The sequence below is a fragment of the Pistacia vera genome, unplaced genomic scaffold, assembly GCF_008641045.1.
Source record: "Pistacia vera cultivar Batoury unplaced genomic scaffold, PisVer_v2 Contig270, whole genome shotgun sequence".
Classification (NCBI taxonomy): Eukaryota; Viridiplantae; Streptophyta; class Magnoliopsida; order Sapindales; family Anacardiaceae; genus Pistacia; species Pistacia vera.
Window position 1 is genome coordinate 1,016,864 of NW_022196080.1, and position 18,831 is coordinate 1,035,694.

Below are 18,831 nucleotides of genomic sequence, written 5' to 3' on the forward strand. Positions count from 1 at the left end.
CATCCTGTAGCCCCCTCTTGCACACTCATTGTTCCGGTATGCATATTTAGATCTGTCTTGACGAAGCCGGGGATGAACGCAATTTATGCACATACTTGGGTGCTTCTTTGCCAGAATTCTGGTGTAGGCATTGAGGATGGCCTTGGAAATGCTGTATGCAGGTACCATTTCTGGCCACCCGTTGGCTTCAATCGTATTTTCTTTCAAATCTTGCAAAGATTTTCATATCAAATCATCCAGTTTATCTTCGTGCAATGTTTCTGCATCCCCGAGTTCATCTCTTACGCTTTTGCTTGGAATTCTCTGTACAGAATGGTGCTTTTATTAAACAATAATTTCTAAGGGTTACTTATGATATTATATTCAAAGATTTCACTTTAGAACTAAATGAACATGTGAGAATANATTTATGATACATTCTCTGATACGTATCGTTGGCGACCTGTATCGAATCTTATCGTATGATACGTATCGGGTATCGTAGGATACTAACAACCATGATTTTCAAACAAACATGTCCAATGCATTTTTATTTTTCACATTTTTTTTAACATTTTCAATATTAAAAAAAAAAAAGTAGCATAATATTCATAAAAAATCACACCCAAATATTCTGATTAATCTAAGAACTATTCTCATGAATTTTATGGGAAAACCCAGATGGGTATACAAGTTTACAAGAAGCTAACAGTGATAAAGTGTAAGCTTAGAATTCAGCCAATTGGGTTTCATCAAAATAGCATCCTGTAGCCCCCTCTTGCACACTCATTGTTCCGGTATGCATATTTAGATCTGTCTTGACGAAGCCGGGGATGAACGCAATTTATGCACATACTTGGGTGCTTCTTTGCCAGAATTCTGGTGTAGGCATTGAGGATGGCCTTAGAAATGCTGTATGCAGGTACCATTTCTGGCCACCCGTTGGCTTCAATAGTATTTTCTTTCAAATCTTGCAAAAAATTTCTTATCAAAGCATCCAGTTTATCTTCGTGCAATGTTTCTACATCCCCCAGTTCATCTCTTACGCTCTTGCTTGGAATTCTCTGTACAGAATGGTGCTTTTATTAAACAATTATTTCCAAGGGTTACTTATGATATTATATTCAAAGATTTCACTTTAGAACTAAATGAACATGTGAGAATATCCGAGGAATATAGGGTAGTAAATGTTGAAACTATCATCAAATCACACAAAATATTGAAGCGAGACCCCCCGAGTGCGTTAGTGTTCGCCGATAATCCGTTAGCCTCATGCAAAGTGTATGAACCACATCCAACAGTAAACAATAAAAAAATAAAAACAGTGCAATGCTTGAGTGATCACGAGGATGATGGTTATTGAGAGAATAGGCCGTGCTTACTCTTAGCTCTCCTCTAATGGAGGAGATGTTAACTATCCTTGCTCCTGAAGTGGAAAGCTTCAAGAGTGGGAGGAGAGCTTCTGTAACTCTTTTTAACTCCATAATAATTGGTATTCAAGCATTCATCTGACTTCTCATAGGTCTGTTCAATAAGACCTTGAACCATTTTGGCTGCTTGGTCTGAGAGGTGTATAAAATTGTAGTTAGAAGCTCCTGTTTCTGGTGTGATTGTTGGTGATTGATAAAGCTTGCAAATTTTTAAAAACTTAAACTTACCCAAGAAGTGGGATCTATATTTAAGGCCCTTAGACCTTCTTCATTGATTTTAACTGAAGAAACTCCAGCATTATTAACCTGCATAAAACATATAATCAGTTTTCAGGTACAAACCAAGAATGTAGTAACTTGGTATGATTTTCACTTTTGTATTAATAAATTATGATCAGGATTGCATAAGATTATGAAATTTCTTCTTTTGGTTAAAGATGCATAATTGCAGGCGCTGCACTAGACAGTGGACTTTTTTCTCTTGGAATGATAATTCACAGCGGCAAAATTCCCTTACCAAGATGTCAAGCCGTCCAAAGTTGTCTTGGATGAATTTGGTCAAGGAGTCGATCATGACAGGATCCAGAACATCAAGGTGATGAAAAATTACGTTCGTTAAACCCATCTCATGGAGCGTTGATGTTGCATCCTTTCCTTTATTTTCATCTCTTGCTGTTAACACAACCACTACATGTTGACTTTGAGATGCAAGCTGCCGCACAATTTCGAAGCCAATGCCTTTGTTTGCACCCGAAACAACACTCCACAAATTGAACACTAACCATAAAACAAAATGGTTTAACTGTGTAACAACGAAGACCTGCAAAATGCTTACCTCTCAGCTCCATGGTTTTCGTTGATTTCCATTGCCATACTGCCCCTATGATTCTATGATGGATTGCTTACTTCCCTGGCTTGTGGTGTAGCTTTTCAGCCGAACCTTTTTCACCTCATGAAGAGATATAGCACAAATCTAAGTGGTAAGATACATGGTGATAATCTACAATTTTGTTCCAAACATCTTGAGAATATCAAGCATATAGAAGATGCTCGGATTCATACCAAGATGCTCATCAAAGCCAAATCTGTTTCCAGCTTTATAGATAGTGATTTTATGCGGCTAATTGTAAGAGACTGCACATTCTGATTGGCTCCCCACAATTATATATGTGATTCATATATGTGCGTGGATAATTACAAAAAAACAATATATGTTTTATATTTACATATCAACCCACATATATACTTTCAAGCAACTGATAGTGGATAAATGCTGAGACGTTCCCCATTGCACTCTTCTATGAATTTGTCTTCAATGAAACAAAGGTCCAACATCATCCAATAAATTAAAAGAGTTTTTGGGACCAGGAACGTGATACATCATCCGTAGACAGTAATTCAAACTTGTAAAAATCAGTCATGTAGATATTTATTTAAAACATCATTATCACGTTGACGTTTATGATAGATGAAACAGGTTAGAAATCAGCTACTTGGGTTTGATCAAAATAGCAGCCTGTACAGCCTCCTCTGGGCAATAGAGCACACATCACTGGACCTCTAGCTCCCTCTTCCACAGTCATCGACCCTGTATGCCAATTCAGGTCTGTATCAACATAGCCAGGGTGAACACAATTTATACACATTTCGGGGTACTTCCTTGCAAGAACTCTTGTGTATGCGTTGACAATGGCCTTGGAGATGCTATAAGCAGGAAGCATTGTGGACCATCCATTGGCTTCAAGTGCATTTTCCTTGAAGTCATGCAAAAATCTTTTCACTACAGCATCCAATTTCTCTTCACTCAGGGTTTCTGCACTCCCAAGTTCATTTCTTGTGGACTCACTAGGAATCCTCTGCATACAATAATGTATCCGTTGACAAGTATACCTAACTATATAATATGTGATTATGGTAAATTTTCCTTTAAGTTTTGTCATATATCCCCTGCTTATTTTGGCAAACAACAATGCATAAAACTAGAGTAAGCTCAACTCTGATGGGTTCAAGACAAATATGTATCAATTAGGTTGACCACATGTTCAATAAAGAGTAGTGTAGCCTCACCCAACATTAAATGCAGGAGATGGTGCATTTACAGCAGATGATGGAAGTTCAGATCATTATTTTCAGGGGGTCCCTAAATTTTTGGCTGGATGCAGCGTAGTTTGTTCAATTCATAATATGCATCAAGCAAACTCCATATATAAACTATAGTATACAAACACAATTATTATTATGAGAAACTCCACATTCATACATTACTTTTGTGGCAAGAGAACACATGTGAAAAGCCAAGGCGCAATAAACTCCATATATAGACCATAGTACACAAATACCATTAAAAGTATGAGAAACTCCTCCTGTGCCCATTAAATTGTAATCTAAAGACGAAATGTGAAACGCCTAGGTGCAACCATGCAAGTGGGGAGGTTTTTTTTATTTTCACCTAGAAAGTATTGAGTATCAAGTAGACTATAAGTTCTTTTATGCTTACAAAGTTGGAACCCAAGTTTGAATCTCAATTCAGATATGTGACAACAACGTTTTAATAGTAAGATATGTGATAAGCTATGTTACTTTTCTATAATTAATGTGTTGTTGTTACAGTATTAACCATGTCAGTTGAGAATGTCGCTGAGAATATTACTGATAAGAGTATATTATATATATGCAATGCAGTTGATAAAAAGCTAGATGATAATAGCAACAAGTATGAAGCACTAAAACTTGAGCAGAGAAGGGATAAAGGGTGTGCTTACTCTTAACTCACTCCTGAGGGAGGAGACGTTAACTATTTTTGCTCCTGAAGTGGATTGCTGTAAGAGTGGAAGGAGTGCTTCTGTTACTCTTCTGAGACCATAGTAATTAGTATTCAGGCATTCTTCAGCCTTTTCATATGTGTGTTTAATCACATCTTGAATTATGTTGGTCACCTTGCCTGAGAGCTGCATGCTTCAACAATTTGTTACCAGTGACTGTTTATGGCAAGTGTCTATTCATAATCATAAAGAATGTATGACTTAAGTTGAACTGACCCAAGATGCTGGATCTATATTTAAGGCCCTTAAGCCATCTTCATCCACTATAACTCCACTAGCAGCAGCATTATTAACCTGCACAAATTAGATAATTAATTCACTCATTATATGGGACTGGGTAAGGTGTATACTATATGCATATCCAAAAGATATTAACATATGGAACTGAAGGAAGCCATGGCATTGGTTTAAATTCAGACTAATACATGAAGTGAACAAAGATTGTGCAGTTTTTCTTGGCTAAATATACATGCTCAAAAGACAATGTGACAGCACACATAAATTAATTCTTATTTCAGAAGATCAAAGTAAACATTTTACTCATGGGGCTAAAAAGTTTATGGTATTTGTGCACTGATTTCTTGTTCTTGTGTAATATTCTGCATAGATCCAGGGAAGTAGGAGGGAAACGAAAGAACAATTATAATGCTTATTAACGAAAACATTAATGCATAGCAAAGGAAATATAGATGAGCTCTACTACACTTTTCTTCAAGGACACTTTATAAATAAATCCTGTTAATGAATGTCTGCAAGGATGGGCCTACATTAAGAGCACTAAATGGTAGACCTTATATTGAAGAAGGGCATTTAATGGCCTCAAGAAAGGACAGAAATTTCATCCTAAGAGGAATGTGGGCGCCAGAAAATTGATTTTTGGACACAATTTCTAGTGACGAAACAAAAATTCCTGACTAAAAATCGGCCAGTGCATGACACACTTGGTAATACTATTAACGAGTGGAGACTAACAGTCATCCCAATGCTTATTGCCCCTTGCTAGAGACATCTGACTAATTTAGCCTTTATGCCCCATTTAGCAAAAGAACAAATAAATTCACTATTCTTCCTGAGAATCGTGGTTTCTCTCTTCTTATTAAGTGGCCACCTAAAAAAGCAACTTTGGTGTATGCAATTTGGCCCAAAACCATGGATCTAGCAAGTAGTAAGAAAAAAAAAAACACTGAAACAAATTGCTGGTTCTCTCTACAGTAAATATTGGGGAAATATTGGATCATCCATAATGAATCAAATGCTCCTTATAACAGTAATCTATATATACTTGTTTTATTGCTCCCTTGATTTTCATCTGGGATTCACGCATATTTCTTTACTATATAATATATATCCTAGACTTCAAATTACTTCGTTAATTAGCGCTAAGATTTCAAATCTTTATGACAGATTCAGCAGTATATTGCATGAATTAAAGTTGTAAATAAAGAAAAAGCTTAATTTTCTTACCAAGATGTCAAGCCTTCCAAAATTTTCCCTTATAAAGTTGGCCAAAGAGACAACGCTGAGGGGGTCCAAAACATCAAGCTGGTGGAAAACGACAGAACTTAATCCCATTTGATGAAGCGAAGATACAGCTTTGAGTCCTCTACTTGAGTCTCTAGCGGTTAAAATGACTTTGACGCCATGACACGCAAGCTGCCGCACAGTTTCAAGCCCGATGCCTTTGTTTGCGCCGGTAACCACCGCATATCTCTGACTCTCTCTGTCAAAAAAAAAACAAGAAACAACCACCATTTTTAATTTACCCTTGTTAATTAACTCACTCAAATAACCTTAAACTAAATAGATTCTTACCCTTGCTTTCCATTGGCTTCTACTGCTGGATCCATTGGAGTGGTTTCAAGATGAGTTTCTAATAGATTTTTAATTTTTGCATTTGGCTTGCTGTGGCCTGCCTGCAAGAGGAATCAGTTAAACTCGCCACTCGGAAAGCTCAATGCAGAGTTTTTAGATGACAATCAATCAGAAGACTTAATTCATTAGACGGTATAAAAAGGCCACTAGCCATTAAATAGTGAAAAACAAACCTGTAACTCGGCCTGGTTCCACTGCACAAGAGTCAAGCACTACAGACTTCAACAACATGCTTTAAAATATTTAATTAAATATAATTAATAAAAAAATTCAAAATTTCTTATAAAATATAAATAATAAAAAGAGTAATCGACATGTTCCCGCCCAAGGTTTAGAGAAATGACAAATTCCCACCCCTGGTTTCATAATTTCAGGTTTCATAAACCTGTAACTCGGCCTGGTTCCACTGCACAAGCGTCAAGCACTACAGACTTCAACAACATGCTTTAAAATATTTAATTAAATATAATTAATAAAAAAATTCAAAATTTCTTATAAAATATAAATAATAAAAAGAGTAATTGAGATGTTCCCGCCCAAGGTTTAGGGAAATCACAAGTTCCCACCTGTTTTCATAAATCTCAGATCCCACCTTGAATTAACAAAACATCATTTAATGTAAGCGTTAAAAGGGTAAAATAGTCTTTTGCTCTACATTAAATCTTAAATTAAATTGAAATAAAAATAAAATTTCAAAATAGTCCTTCACATCTCGAAGGGTAAAGTGGCTGGATGGTGGCTTTGGGTGAGGAATTTTGTCAAACAGGTGGTGGTCAGGTTGGCTGTGAGAAGGTTGAAAATGATGGGAAGTCGCCACCGACCGGACATAACAAAGCAAAGTGAACCGAAGGCTATAAATAAAAGAGCACTTCATCTTCATTGGAGCACCAAATCAAAAGAAAAGAAATCATTCAATTTTTAATTCACCAATAAAAAATGGCTCCAGCAATGGCAGTGGCACTAGGAGTCGAGAAGAAGAATAACAACAACATTAAAGAAAGAGAAGAAGAAGATCTAAATAAAATATATAAGGCAATTTACGAACATGTAGATAAGAAATTTTGTTAATACAAGATAATAATTTGTTATATATATTAAAGAAAGAGAAGAAGAAGATCTAAAGAAGAGAAACGAAGAGCTCGAAAGAGAGTTGAAGAGAAGAACAAATGAGAGTTGAGCTTCAGAAAGTTCTGGAACGGCTGCGTTTGGTAGAGGAAGCTGAAGAAATGCTATGTTCATAGCTAGGTGAACTTGAAGTAGAGGCCGTCAATCAGGCGCGTGGTATCACTCTCAGATTGTCTCTCTTATGAGCAAGCTGTCCAAAGAACTTGTGCTATTACTGTGTAATTTTATTTATCCTTTTTTGTTACTAGTTCCTGAAAAAAAAAATAAGCTTCTCTAGAGCTTATGAACGTCAGTCCAATCATGAGCAGAAATTTTATTTCTGGTAATTTGAATGTTAAAGGGATTTGATCTGTGAGGCGTAATTGATTCGTGCTCACCGGACTTGAAGCCAAAGATGACTCCAGCCCCGTCATCGTGTTGTCGTACGTCATTAGTAGAAATTTGTTGGGATTGTTGGTGATGTGTTGTTGGGATTGTTGGTGATGAAGTTTGTTTGGATTGAAAGAAAATTTAGAGAGTTGGGTGGGTTTGGATTCAAAAGGGTGTTGGTGAATGAATTTGAGATGTATAGGATTTTTCTGAAATTTTATTAATTCGGTTAGATGGTGATAGTAGCTAGGTGGCGGTGGTGGATGGCGGTAGTGACAGTGGCTGAGTGGTTGGAGAATGTGAAGGTCGAAGAAAAGGGTGTTACTAAAATAAATTTGAAAGTAACGTATTGGTCAAGGGCAGTATGGTAATAGCCCGTTTGACCTGTATTTAAACCTAAAATTTGTTAACAATGTTAATTTAAAATTTATAAAAACAGGGATGAGAACTTGTTATTTGGCTAAACCTTGGTGGGATCATGTCGTTTACTTTAATAAAAATTATAAATCTGGATCTACAAGAATATAGTGATATTTTCGAAGACAATCGCCTTATGTGCCAAAATCTGCCAGAGTGGAATCACCATATTCAAATTTGTCGGTCTCAAAAGGATCAAATGTGATACCAATGCATCATTGGTGACCAACATTGACCATCAATGGCCACATCCAATATCTTCAAATTATTTTTGAATTATTAATTAATTGATAAATTATTTAATATATTTTTAAATATTTATTAAATTCTTATCAAAATACAAATATAGTATTATAAAAATATGCTTTGTTATTACACATATTCTAATTTACCAAACACATCAGAGAAATTATATTTAATGCTTTTATTTTGGAAGTGGAATTGAAAAGCAGCACATTTTACTTTTTTTTTTTTTCTCAGGAAACAACACTTTTTTCATTTTCCACTAATTTCATAGATGAAAATACTAAATACCCCTATATAAATATTAACCCTCACTTCTTCAACTCCATTGAAGCAAATCTTAAGAGTTCCCTCCTTCGTCTTATTTCGAAAAGAAAATGCTGATTTTGTGTTAGGTTTGGGCGGATTGATCATGTTTATTACTTTATTATCAATTTTGGCAAAGGAAACTATCTACATTCACTGGTTTCGAATTTAAGGTGTGTAATATGATTCTTCTCCTAATTTGTTCAATTAACTTATTGTGAAATATTGTTGTGTTGCTTATAGATAATTGAGAAGTGTGTTGATGATGGGTTTAAAGTATAAAGAGTCTTTAGGGTTTAGTTTGAGACTTTGAGTTTTTTATTGAGTTTTGTTTTACAATATGATTGAGTTTTTGGTTTAGAATGATAAATTGACTTGATTGTTGTATAATGTCGGGGTGGAAAAATCCGGTTAACCGGACCGGTTAACCTGTTGTTTGAACCGAACCGGTTTTCGGTTTTAAAAATAAATTGAACCGAAACCGGTCCGATTTCGATTATAAACCGGTTATAAACCGAACCGAAAATTCGGTTCGGTTAATCGGTTAACCGGTTTTTAAACCGGTTAATTAAAATTTATGATGGGCTGCCTTTTTCGGCCCAATTCGGTCACCATTATGGGCTGCATTTTTTGGCCCAATTCAGTCCCTTTTATTTTTTTTTTCCAGGTTTAACAACGTTGAAACTTGAAACACCAAGATCCAAAATCAAACAACTGAGTCATTTCTAACCAAATAACAATTGATTCTCAACTCCAAAATCATTATTCATTGATTGATGAAGTAACACAAAAAACTTGTAGTTCTAAATCATTCATTCTAAGTTCTAACTAACAAATACACAGCCATCAGTACATATACAAGAATTAAAACCAAAATCTTCAATGTCAAACCCCAGATCTGAAAACGTGACAACACAGATCTGAAAACCCACCGGCAACAGACGACGACGGCGACTGCAGCTGAGCGACGACGACGTGAGAACGCAGATCTGAAAAAAGAAGAGACAATGAGAGTCTGACAGAGAGTGAGAGGCAGAGAGTGAGAGTGAGAGACAGAGACTAAGAGAGAATGAGACTGAGAAAACTGAAGGAGAAGAGATGGAGAAGAAGACGAAAAAAAAAGGTGAAAAGTGAAAAGAATAAAGGGAGAAGAAGAAGATGAAAACGAAAGAGAAAAGTAAAGGAGAAGATGATGATGAAAAAGGAAGTTGAAAGAGAGAAGTGAGGAGAAAGATGAAAGAGAAAAGTGAGGAGAAGATTGAAAATGATGGAAAAGATAGATGAAAGAGAAAGTGGCGGTGGGCTTAATTATAATAATATGTATTATTTATTTTTGAGACCGGTTTTATATTTCGGTTTCGGTTAACCGGTTTAAAAATACGTGTAAACCGAAAACCGAACCGATTAATCGGTTTATGAATTTTTTAAACCGAAAACCGAACCAGATTTTAGAAAAACCGAATTTTCGGTTCGGTTTTCGGTCCGGTTTTTGGTTCGGTTCGGTTTTCGGTCTTTTTTTTCCACCCCTAGTATAATGGTTTGAATTTGGGTGGATTGAATGGGAATCGAACCGTGAAAATAACAAATAAAGACCTGCGTTTTTGTGTGATAGAAACCCCTAACTATACACATCACAATTATGATTGGATAAGTAACATATCGAAAACTTAGAAAAAAAACAACTTTTCAGTAATAAAAGATGCTAAGAAATTCTACATGTGACACCACCACAACCTGTGAACGAGATTAGAGTCATCGTTGATAGGGAACAATTGAGGGCGCACTGTTGAGATCACCAAACCTGCACAAGCTCCTCATGCCAATTCAAATAGCAACGGGTTCCATCATCACAAATTTTGAATGATGTTACATTAATGGTTGTTAATCGTAATGCCACGATTTCAACAACAATATAGTTTAGCGTAAAATCTAGTTCATTGCGTAGATTGGGACATTTCAACTTTAATGATTGTCATTTTGTGGTCAACAACCGTTAACAAGAGATAATTGGTACAAACAACCATTTTATACTTTTGAACCATTAGGTTATTTTACATATTTAACCTTGTTTTGTTGTGTTTATTAGGTTAGTAAGAGGTGCCCAATTGGTCCCGGGTTTGGGCCCAATGGGTCCGGTCCCAAATTGGGACTAGTCCCATTAAGACTGAGCTCAATCAGTCTCGAGACCGCTTCTAGGCCCATGAAAATTTTCAGGGCCCAGACCGGTCCCTAGGGTCGATCATGGACCCATAGGACCAGTCCCGGTCCTATGGGCCTGGAAAATTTTAATATGCCCCCTAATACATAAAATTTCAGTTTAACCATTATATTTATTATCTATTTTGTATTAAATAGGGGGATTTTGAATATACACTAGGGGCTTAAATGAAATTAAGCAGAAGGGTTTGGGATCGGGCCCGACCCTTGGAGGAGGGATCAAACCTGGGCTCGGGCCCTCCTCCATGGGCCTGGTTCAGTTTTGGGACCGAACCTTATAGGACCGATCCTTGTGAGGACTGGTCCTAGGCCTGGTTTTTTGGATGAGTTTTTTGGGTCTAGGCCCAAATTCCCACCTAATAGTTTATATGAAATTATTGTGTACATAGAATTCAAATATATAGTGTTACTAGACATGAGGCCCGCGCGTTGTGCGGGTATGTTTATTTAATATTTTTGAAATAGGTTGTAAACAAATTTATTCTAACATAATAAAGTAATTAGATTAAGAGATGATAATTGTTAAATTATACAAGTTTTATAGTAAATATAACTTCTATATATGTACAGAGTTGTGTTAAGATAAAATTAATAATTATACCTTTATAATTATTAATATCAATTAATATTATGAAGATCAATTGTTTAAACTTAACATTTATATTGAGTTCATTTTCAAGTTTGACATTGACTAGTAAATTTTTTTCTCACAGTATATGATTCTCTCCAGCCAAAGTTTGAAAACAGACTAACTTCCATCTTTATATTTTTTTTTCTTTAAAATGGTTAGATTTTTGGAATACCTATGTAATGTACTTATATAATTATTATTAATATTCATCCAATGTGTGAAGATGGAAGAATTAAATCAAAAGTAACGTGTTATGATGGAGAACAATTTTCAATCAATTAATGAGTAACACCAAAAACAACATAAAATTGAATATAGAGAATAATACTTTTATTATAAAAGAAATAAGTATATCGCTTTCTCCTACTGTGAAGTGGGTTTGGATGATGTAGACTTTTATTTTCTATTTTTCTTATAGTTGTTCAGTTCCTCTAGTGCAGATGCATACTCTCTTTTGTTTATGTTATAAATAATATCCATGGCAGATTCCATGATTTGTAACATCTGGTCAATGACTTCTCTAAATTTGTCTCTTGTAGTATGTAGATCATCCAGATTGGTTTCAACTTTTTTGAAAATCTCCCTCAATTCTGACATTCCCTGAAAAATATCTAAATCAATTGCAGAAACAATATACAATCAAATTTTATAAATATATGGAAATGGTAACATGAATGTGTAAATATAATTATGAGATGAACTCCCGATATATCAAAAAAAAAAAATTTAATGGTTTTTATATTCCCGCAAATATGTATCATTGTTTTGTTTGACATTTTGTAATTTATGATACAAAAGATGTGCAACATTCATACCTTATGGTTGCCTCGGTGAAGAATTATTGTTGTTGAGGTCGTTGTTGGTATTCGTTGCAAATTCTTTTGGTTGCGATGTTTTGTCAACCATTTTCAAATTAAGTTATGGAGAAGAAATGAACAATTAAAGTGTATAGTATCTGAAGAAAGTTAAATGGGTGATTGATGTCAAAGCAATATTTATAGGAGAATAGGATACGAAAAGGTGGGATATGAACAGACAACTGGTAATAAATAAACGTGTTGATCGAAAAAGTGTTAATAATTATTTGGATAAGGTTATACGAAACGTTAGTAGATTATCTATACAATATTAAAGAAAATCGTAATAAATATTTTGTTAGGTGTGCAACATATTAGTTAGGTAGTTAATAATGGTTCGGCAAGATGTTGAGTTATTATGATAAATAAACACTGTGATTTACTAATAATAAAATTTTATTAATACATTTTTAAAGGATGGATAATAAATATTTTGTCAAGTATCAAAGTTAGAGATGATATGATGATGTCATAATATATTTATTAATTTTTTAATTGTGGTTCGGCAATATGGTTATGAAACATGCATATAGTTCGACTTCGATTTGTTCGATCAATAATGCTACAAAAGTTTTTTTTAAATCTGTAATAGAAATGGTTATTTCTAGTTTTTTTTTTTTTTAATTAAGATTATAATATATTTAGATTGATGTTTGTTGAATATGTTCAATTTTTTAACATTTTTATAAACAGTTTTATTTAATATTGTTATTAAATATCTATTAAAATATTAAATATTGTTTATGTTTATGTTTTATCTAGTATTTTATTCTTGTAATTAAAATTTTGTTACTTTACATTAGAATATATCTTGACTTGTTTTATCTAAATAGAAATAGGAAACAAACAGAGGGAATAAATTTGAACTCATCTTTTATGCGAGAATGTTTGAACAATTTCTGGGGTATTGTATCACACAATAAAAAAGTTGCTCCAGGAAACTTAACAAACATTTAGTAACAGATAGACATGTTGATTAAAAAAGTGTTGACAACTTATTGCGTAATAAGATATGAAACGGTAGCAAAACTGTTTGTGGCACATTAAGGGAGAGCGTAATAAATAGTTAACAACGGTTCGACAGGCAGGTTTCCAAAATATGTTGTGGTTTGGCGTAAAATTTAATCTAATGAATAATGGAATGGAAATTTATTTTTATATGTTATAGGAACAGTATTTAGATCGTTGTTTGTCAAACATGTTTAATTATTTGAAATTGTTATAATCATTGGTGTTTAATATTTTTATTAAATATTGTTTACGTTTTACTGATCATTGTAATTTTGTGATTAGTTTTTCTTTATAAGTTTTTAAATATTTAGATCAATTATAGATAATTGAGTGAGTTTTAACTTTTACTTTCAGATTAAACTAAAAAACATTTAAATTTGTACATGTGCAAGAAATTACATAAGAAACTTACTAAAAATTAAATTTTGTATAGACTATTTGGTAATCCACGTTACATCTATGACATGTGATATTTTCTGGTGACATTGATCTGTCCTAGTGTATACGATTTTGATTCTCCTTGTTGCAAGTCGCAAATATTGGTCTTTTAATGAGAATTGTTGCAGTTGGAGTCAGGGACTTGAATTCTTCCCTGCAATATTTCAGTTTGTAGAAATGATTAGGTAGTTTTACTAATTTCATTAGAATTTGTATACCTCTGTTGTCATGTAAAATAAGCAGAGCAACGGCAGTGTGATATATTGCTTGCATGTTATATTTTTTGCAAACTGCAATCAGTAGTTTTAATCCCATATATGTATCATGTTCGATGAAGAACAAATGTGTTCCCAGCAGTAGCAAAGTTTGTTTATTTTCTGCTTTTGCAAGTGTCTTCAGAATTGAAAGTCCCGTTGTTGTCATTGTTGGCAGTTTATGTCGTTGTTTCGAAATGTCTATTCTTTGTAATATTTGTTTTATGTTTGCTTGCTTGTTTAGAGATTTGCACTTGTAAATTGTATGGTAAATAATGGTTTTAAAGCACAAGATTCATAATAGTTAAAAAAAAAAAAAAAATCTATAGTTGGGAATCACAATACCATTACCTTGTGATTAAGCAGTTAAGAATAAATAAGTGTGTCAAATATGACTCAGTTAAATATGGATTCTAAAATGCATTTTGTTTTTTATGTATTAGAAAACTATTAACACCTAAAGATGCATATGGTTCGACAGAGTTATTTGTACGGTTAACCATTATTGTTATAAGACTGCTGTGGAATACACCACTATCTTATTGTTATTAATTGTATGTTTAACCATTTTGTATAATATCATTTTCTGTATGACTAAGAAAGTAGTTAAATCAATAGATTAATGAAATACGATGGTTTTAGTAAAACTTACGTTAACCATCAATTTGGCTATAAAATGGTGATAGGGCAAATACCAATTGTGATATCATGATTTAAGAATGCTTGGAATTTCGACAGATCAAGGTATCATCGAGGTTTACATTCCATTGCAGCCAAACCATAGTCAGGATGTAATTAATTGTACTTATAATTTGTTAAACTTTTCTAGGAACACTAGCAAACCATGAATTTGAATACTTATCCATGATTTAAGGATGATCGAAATTTGGATAGCTCGATATATCATAAAGATAAACATTTCCATCCGTTCCTATGTTAGTCACTCCCAAGTTATTTTTTATAGTCAGACCAAGTATTAGACAACTTGCCTAATACCAACTTAGAGAGACGTTAAGCCACTTAATTTTTTATTGATATTGTTGTTCGACAACTTTAAAAAATTGCCTAATAAATAGTATGGAATCCATTGCCTAACCATTGTCCATAACTATGATTGTTCAAGATATCCAAATCTTTACATCATCAAACAGTTATGTATCAGATCGAATTAGTTGTAGTCAATATACGGTGATTTGTTGGTTATAGTCAATATATGATCCACAATTTATCCATAAGGTATCATTAAGGTCTACATTCCATTGCCGAACCATTATCACGATATGATTGGTTGCGTTTATAATTTGTTATGACTTTTATAGGAATACTGGTAAACCATGAATTTGATCGGAATTTTAATACCTTGACACAATTCCATATGCCTCTATATTGGTCACATTCAGATAAATACTGAGATTTTTTTACTTTTATAATTTTTTTACGTGGACAACCGTAATTCTTATTTAAGTTGCATTTGATGCAAACTTATATTATTATGTGACATAAACAATACCATTTATTTCATCAACACTTTAACAAAAACACTACATTAAGAACAACATTAAACATCAGAATACCAAACATCATCATAATTCTGAACACAACAATAAAAAAGGAAGTGCATTAACCCATAATTAAACCAAAATTCTGATATCCTAACCATTAATAGTAATATCACATTGAAAGTATCACATAACAGTACAATTACAACACAGCAAATGGTTTATTACAATGGAAATCATAACCTTTATCATTTATAGACTGATACTAAAATTTTCAACTGAGAGAGACATTGACTACTTCAAGTTTTTTTATTAATATTATAGTTCGCCAGATTTGCTGATATAAACTCAAAGAGAAATTAAGCCATTTCATTATGTATTAATATTATAGTTCAGCATCTTTAAAAAATTGTACTAACAAATAGCGATGATACACAACTGAACATGCGCCCCTTTTTCCTTTTTATTTAGACCTTCCGAATACCAATGCAACTAAATACGAATTCAATACGAAGAAAGTTTTCCAATGTCAATACAATGCACCATATAATTATAGATAGAAATCCTAGACAAATGTCATTAAACCACAATAATTAGTAATAACAATCTAATACACATGTATACTTGTTATCATGGTTGTTAGTATCTTATGATACCCGATACGTATTATACGATACGATTTGATACAGGTCGCCAACGATACGTATCAGAGGGTGTATCCTAAACCATTCGATATGTTGATATGTATCCTATGATACTATACGTATCCGTTCGTATCCTTAAAAATATCGATATAAATCGATATGACTTTATTAATTTGGGTCAAATGTCAAAAAAAAAAATCGGGTCGAAACCGGGTCACCCAACCTGATTCACTAAAACTTGTCCAAATTTACCTATTTTGCATAGAGAAAGTAAAGAGGAATATGTATTGCCCATTTTACATGATAATAATAATATAAGTGGAGATATAGATATTGACATTGATCTTGGAATTTTGTGATTAATTTTAATTATGTAATACTGTAATTTAAAGTCAGTAATGCCACAAAATTCTTTAATTAATCTCGGGGATTATATTAATTTTTAGAAAATTTTGATTATTTTATTAATTTTTTTGAAAAAGACGTATCTTACGATACGATACGATATGCGATACACGATTCAAAAAATTAGGTTTTCGATACACGATACGATACACAATTTGATAACCATGCTTGTTACTAATGCACATCCTTGGAATGCCAATGCAATGCACCTGTATTATTATTATTATTAGTAATACAGATCCCATTTTTTTTAACTAATTAATAATTATAGATGGAGCAATAAGTAACAATCCAACGTGTCAATATAGAGTAATTTGATTGGCTTGTCAATCCAATGTGTCAAAATGGAGCAATTCTAGAGCTTCCAAAATGTGTCACATGGCGAACAACCCGCATGGGTATTCACCTTATTAATGCACATCTTTCGAATACCAATGCAATACACTTGTATTATTATTATTATTATTAATTATTAATACAGATCCCATTTTTTTAATTAATTAATAATTATAGAGGGAGTAATAAATATCAATCCAACATGTCAAGATAAGCAATTTGATTGCTTGTCATCCATGTGTCAAATAGAGCAATTTTAGAGCTTCTAAAATGTGTCACATGGCGAACAACCTACATGGGTATTCAACTTTATATAACCTGCATGGGTATTCAACTTTATATATATAATATATATATATATATATATATATATATATATATATATATATATATATATATATATATATATATATATAGATATATATACATATTGTGTGGAATCCGTTGCCTAACCATTGTCCATAATTATGATTGTTCAAAGCCTACCGTGATCAATAACTTCACTGTCAAACCATCAATTTGGCTATAGAATGATAAAAAGGCAAATACCGATTGTGATATCATGATTTAAGAATGCTTGGAATTTGGACAGAAAAATGTATCATCGAGGTCTACATGTCATTGCCAAACCATAACCAAGATGTGATTAATTGCGTTTATAATTTGTTATAACTTTTCTAGGAACACTGCTAAACCATAAATTTGAATACTTGTCCATGATCTAAGGATGGCCGAAATTTGGATAGCTTGATATATCAGAAAGATAAACAATTCCATCTGTTCCTATATTAGTCAGTCCCAACTTATTTTTTATAGTCATACCAAGTATTAGGTAGCTTGCCTGATACCAACTTAGAGAGACGTTAAGCCACTTAATTTTTTTGATATTGTAGTTCGACATCTTTAAAAAATTGTCTAACAAATAGTGTAGAATCTGTTGCCTAACCATTGTCCATAATTATGATTCTTCAAAGTCGACTACGGTTGATAACTTCACCGCCAAACCATCAATTTGGCTATAGAATGGTAATAGAGCAAATACTGATCCACAATTTATCCATAAGGTGTCATTGAGGTCTACATTTCATTGTCGAACAATTATTAGGATATGATTGGTTGCGTTTATAAGTTGTTATAACTTTTCTATGAACACTGCCAAACCATGAATTTGATCGGAATTTGGATACCTTTATACAATCCCATAAGTTCATATATTGGCCACTTTAGGAATATTTCATTGGCGCAAGACCAAAGGAAAGGATAGTAAAATTTTTGTTAAATCTACTACTTAGAAAACATTATAAGAACGTCAAGCTGGTTAGACATTCCAGATGCCAATGCAATGCATACATACTGAGAAAAGAAGTAAAAGATTGTCATCCATAATTGGGCAGCATGATTTGCTTGGCAATTTGTTTCTTATAATTCATTGCATAAGATATCATGATCCATAAAGTACACCTTTGATATATTGCCTGAGTATTAATAAATACATAGATGATTGGGACACATACAGTTGAATGCATCAAAATCATCGTATATTGACTACAACCAACAAATCTTTACATCATCAAAAGTCAAACCGCAAATGTTCATGCATGCAAAATAACTTGCACAATAACAACTATCATAATCCAGCAACACCGAACCCGAAATAACCAAATCTCTGAATCACCATCACCATCATACCGGGATAGTAACCATGACACTCCCATAGCACAAAACATTGACATCCACAATGACCAAATCCAATACAATAACATTCCATTCATAAATCACAAAATCGAACCTCAACTACTATCGGATTTTGCCACCCTATGACAACAATGCACTGAGCATCACAATTCAATAATAGTTGAGGATCGATCGTGTCACCTGAGAATAGAGTTAGCAAAAACAATACTCACACAAGTCTTGTTAACATAAAACAATCCATAAATGTATCATGTAGCTCAGTCCCAAAACAAATGCTTACA

The 18,831-nt window shown here is 33.3% G+C and overlaps 1 protein-coding gene and 1 pseudogene across 1 annotated transcript; both read right to left on the reverse strand.

Moving 5' to 3' along the window:
* Positions 1-629: 629 nt before the first annotated feature.
* Positions 630-2,698, reverse strand: LOC116133536 (annotated as a pseudogene).
* LOC116133489 ((+)-neomenthol dehydrogenase-like) lies at positions 2,684-6,286 on the reverse strand. Its single transcript, XM_031419190.1, has 5 exons — positions 6,044-6,286; positions 5,696-5,951; positions 4,448-4,525; positions 4,172-4,357; positions 2,684-3,265 (listed from the first exon to the last, which is right to left on the reverse strand). The coding sequence occupies exons 1-5, from the start codon at positions 6,076-6,078 to the stop codon at positions 2,888-2,890; spliced, it is 933 nt and encodes a 310-aa protein (XP_031275050.1). The 5' UTR covers positions 6,079-6,286; the 3' UTR covers positions 2,684-2,887.
* Positions 6,287-18,831: the final 12,545 nt, after the last annotated feature.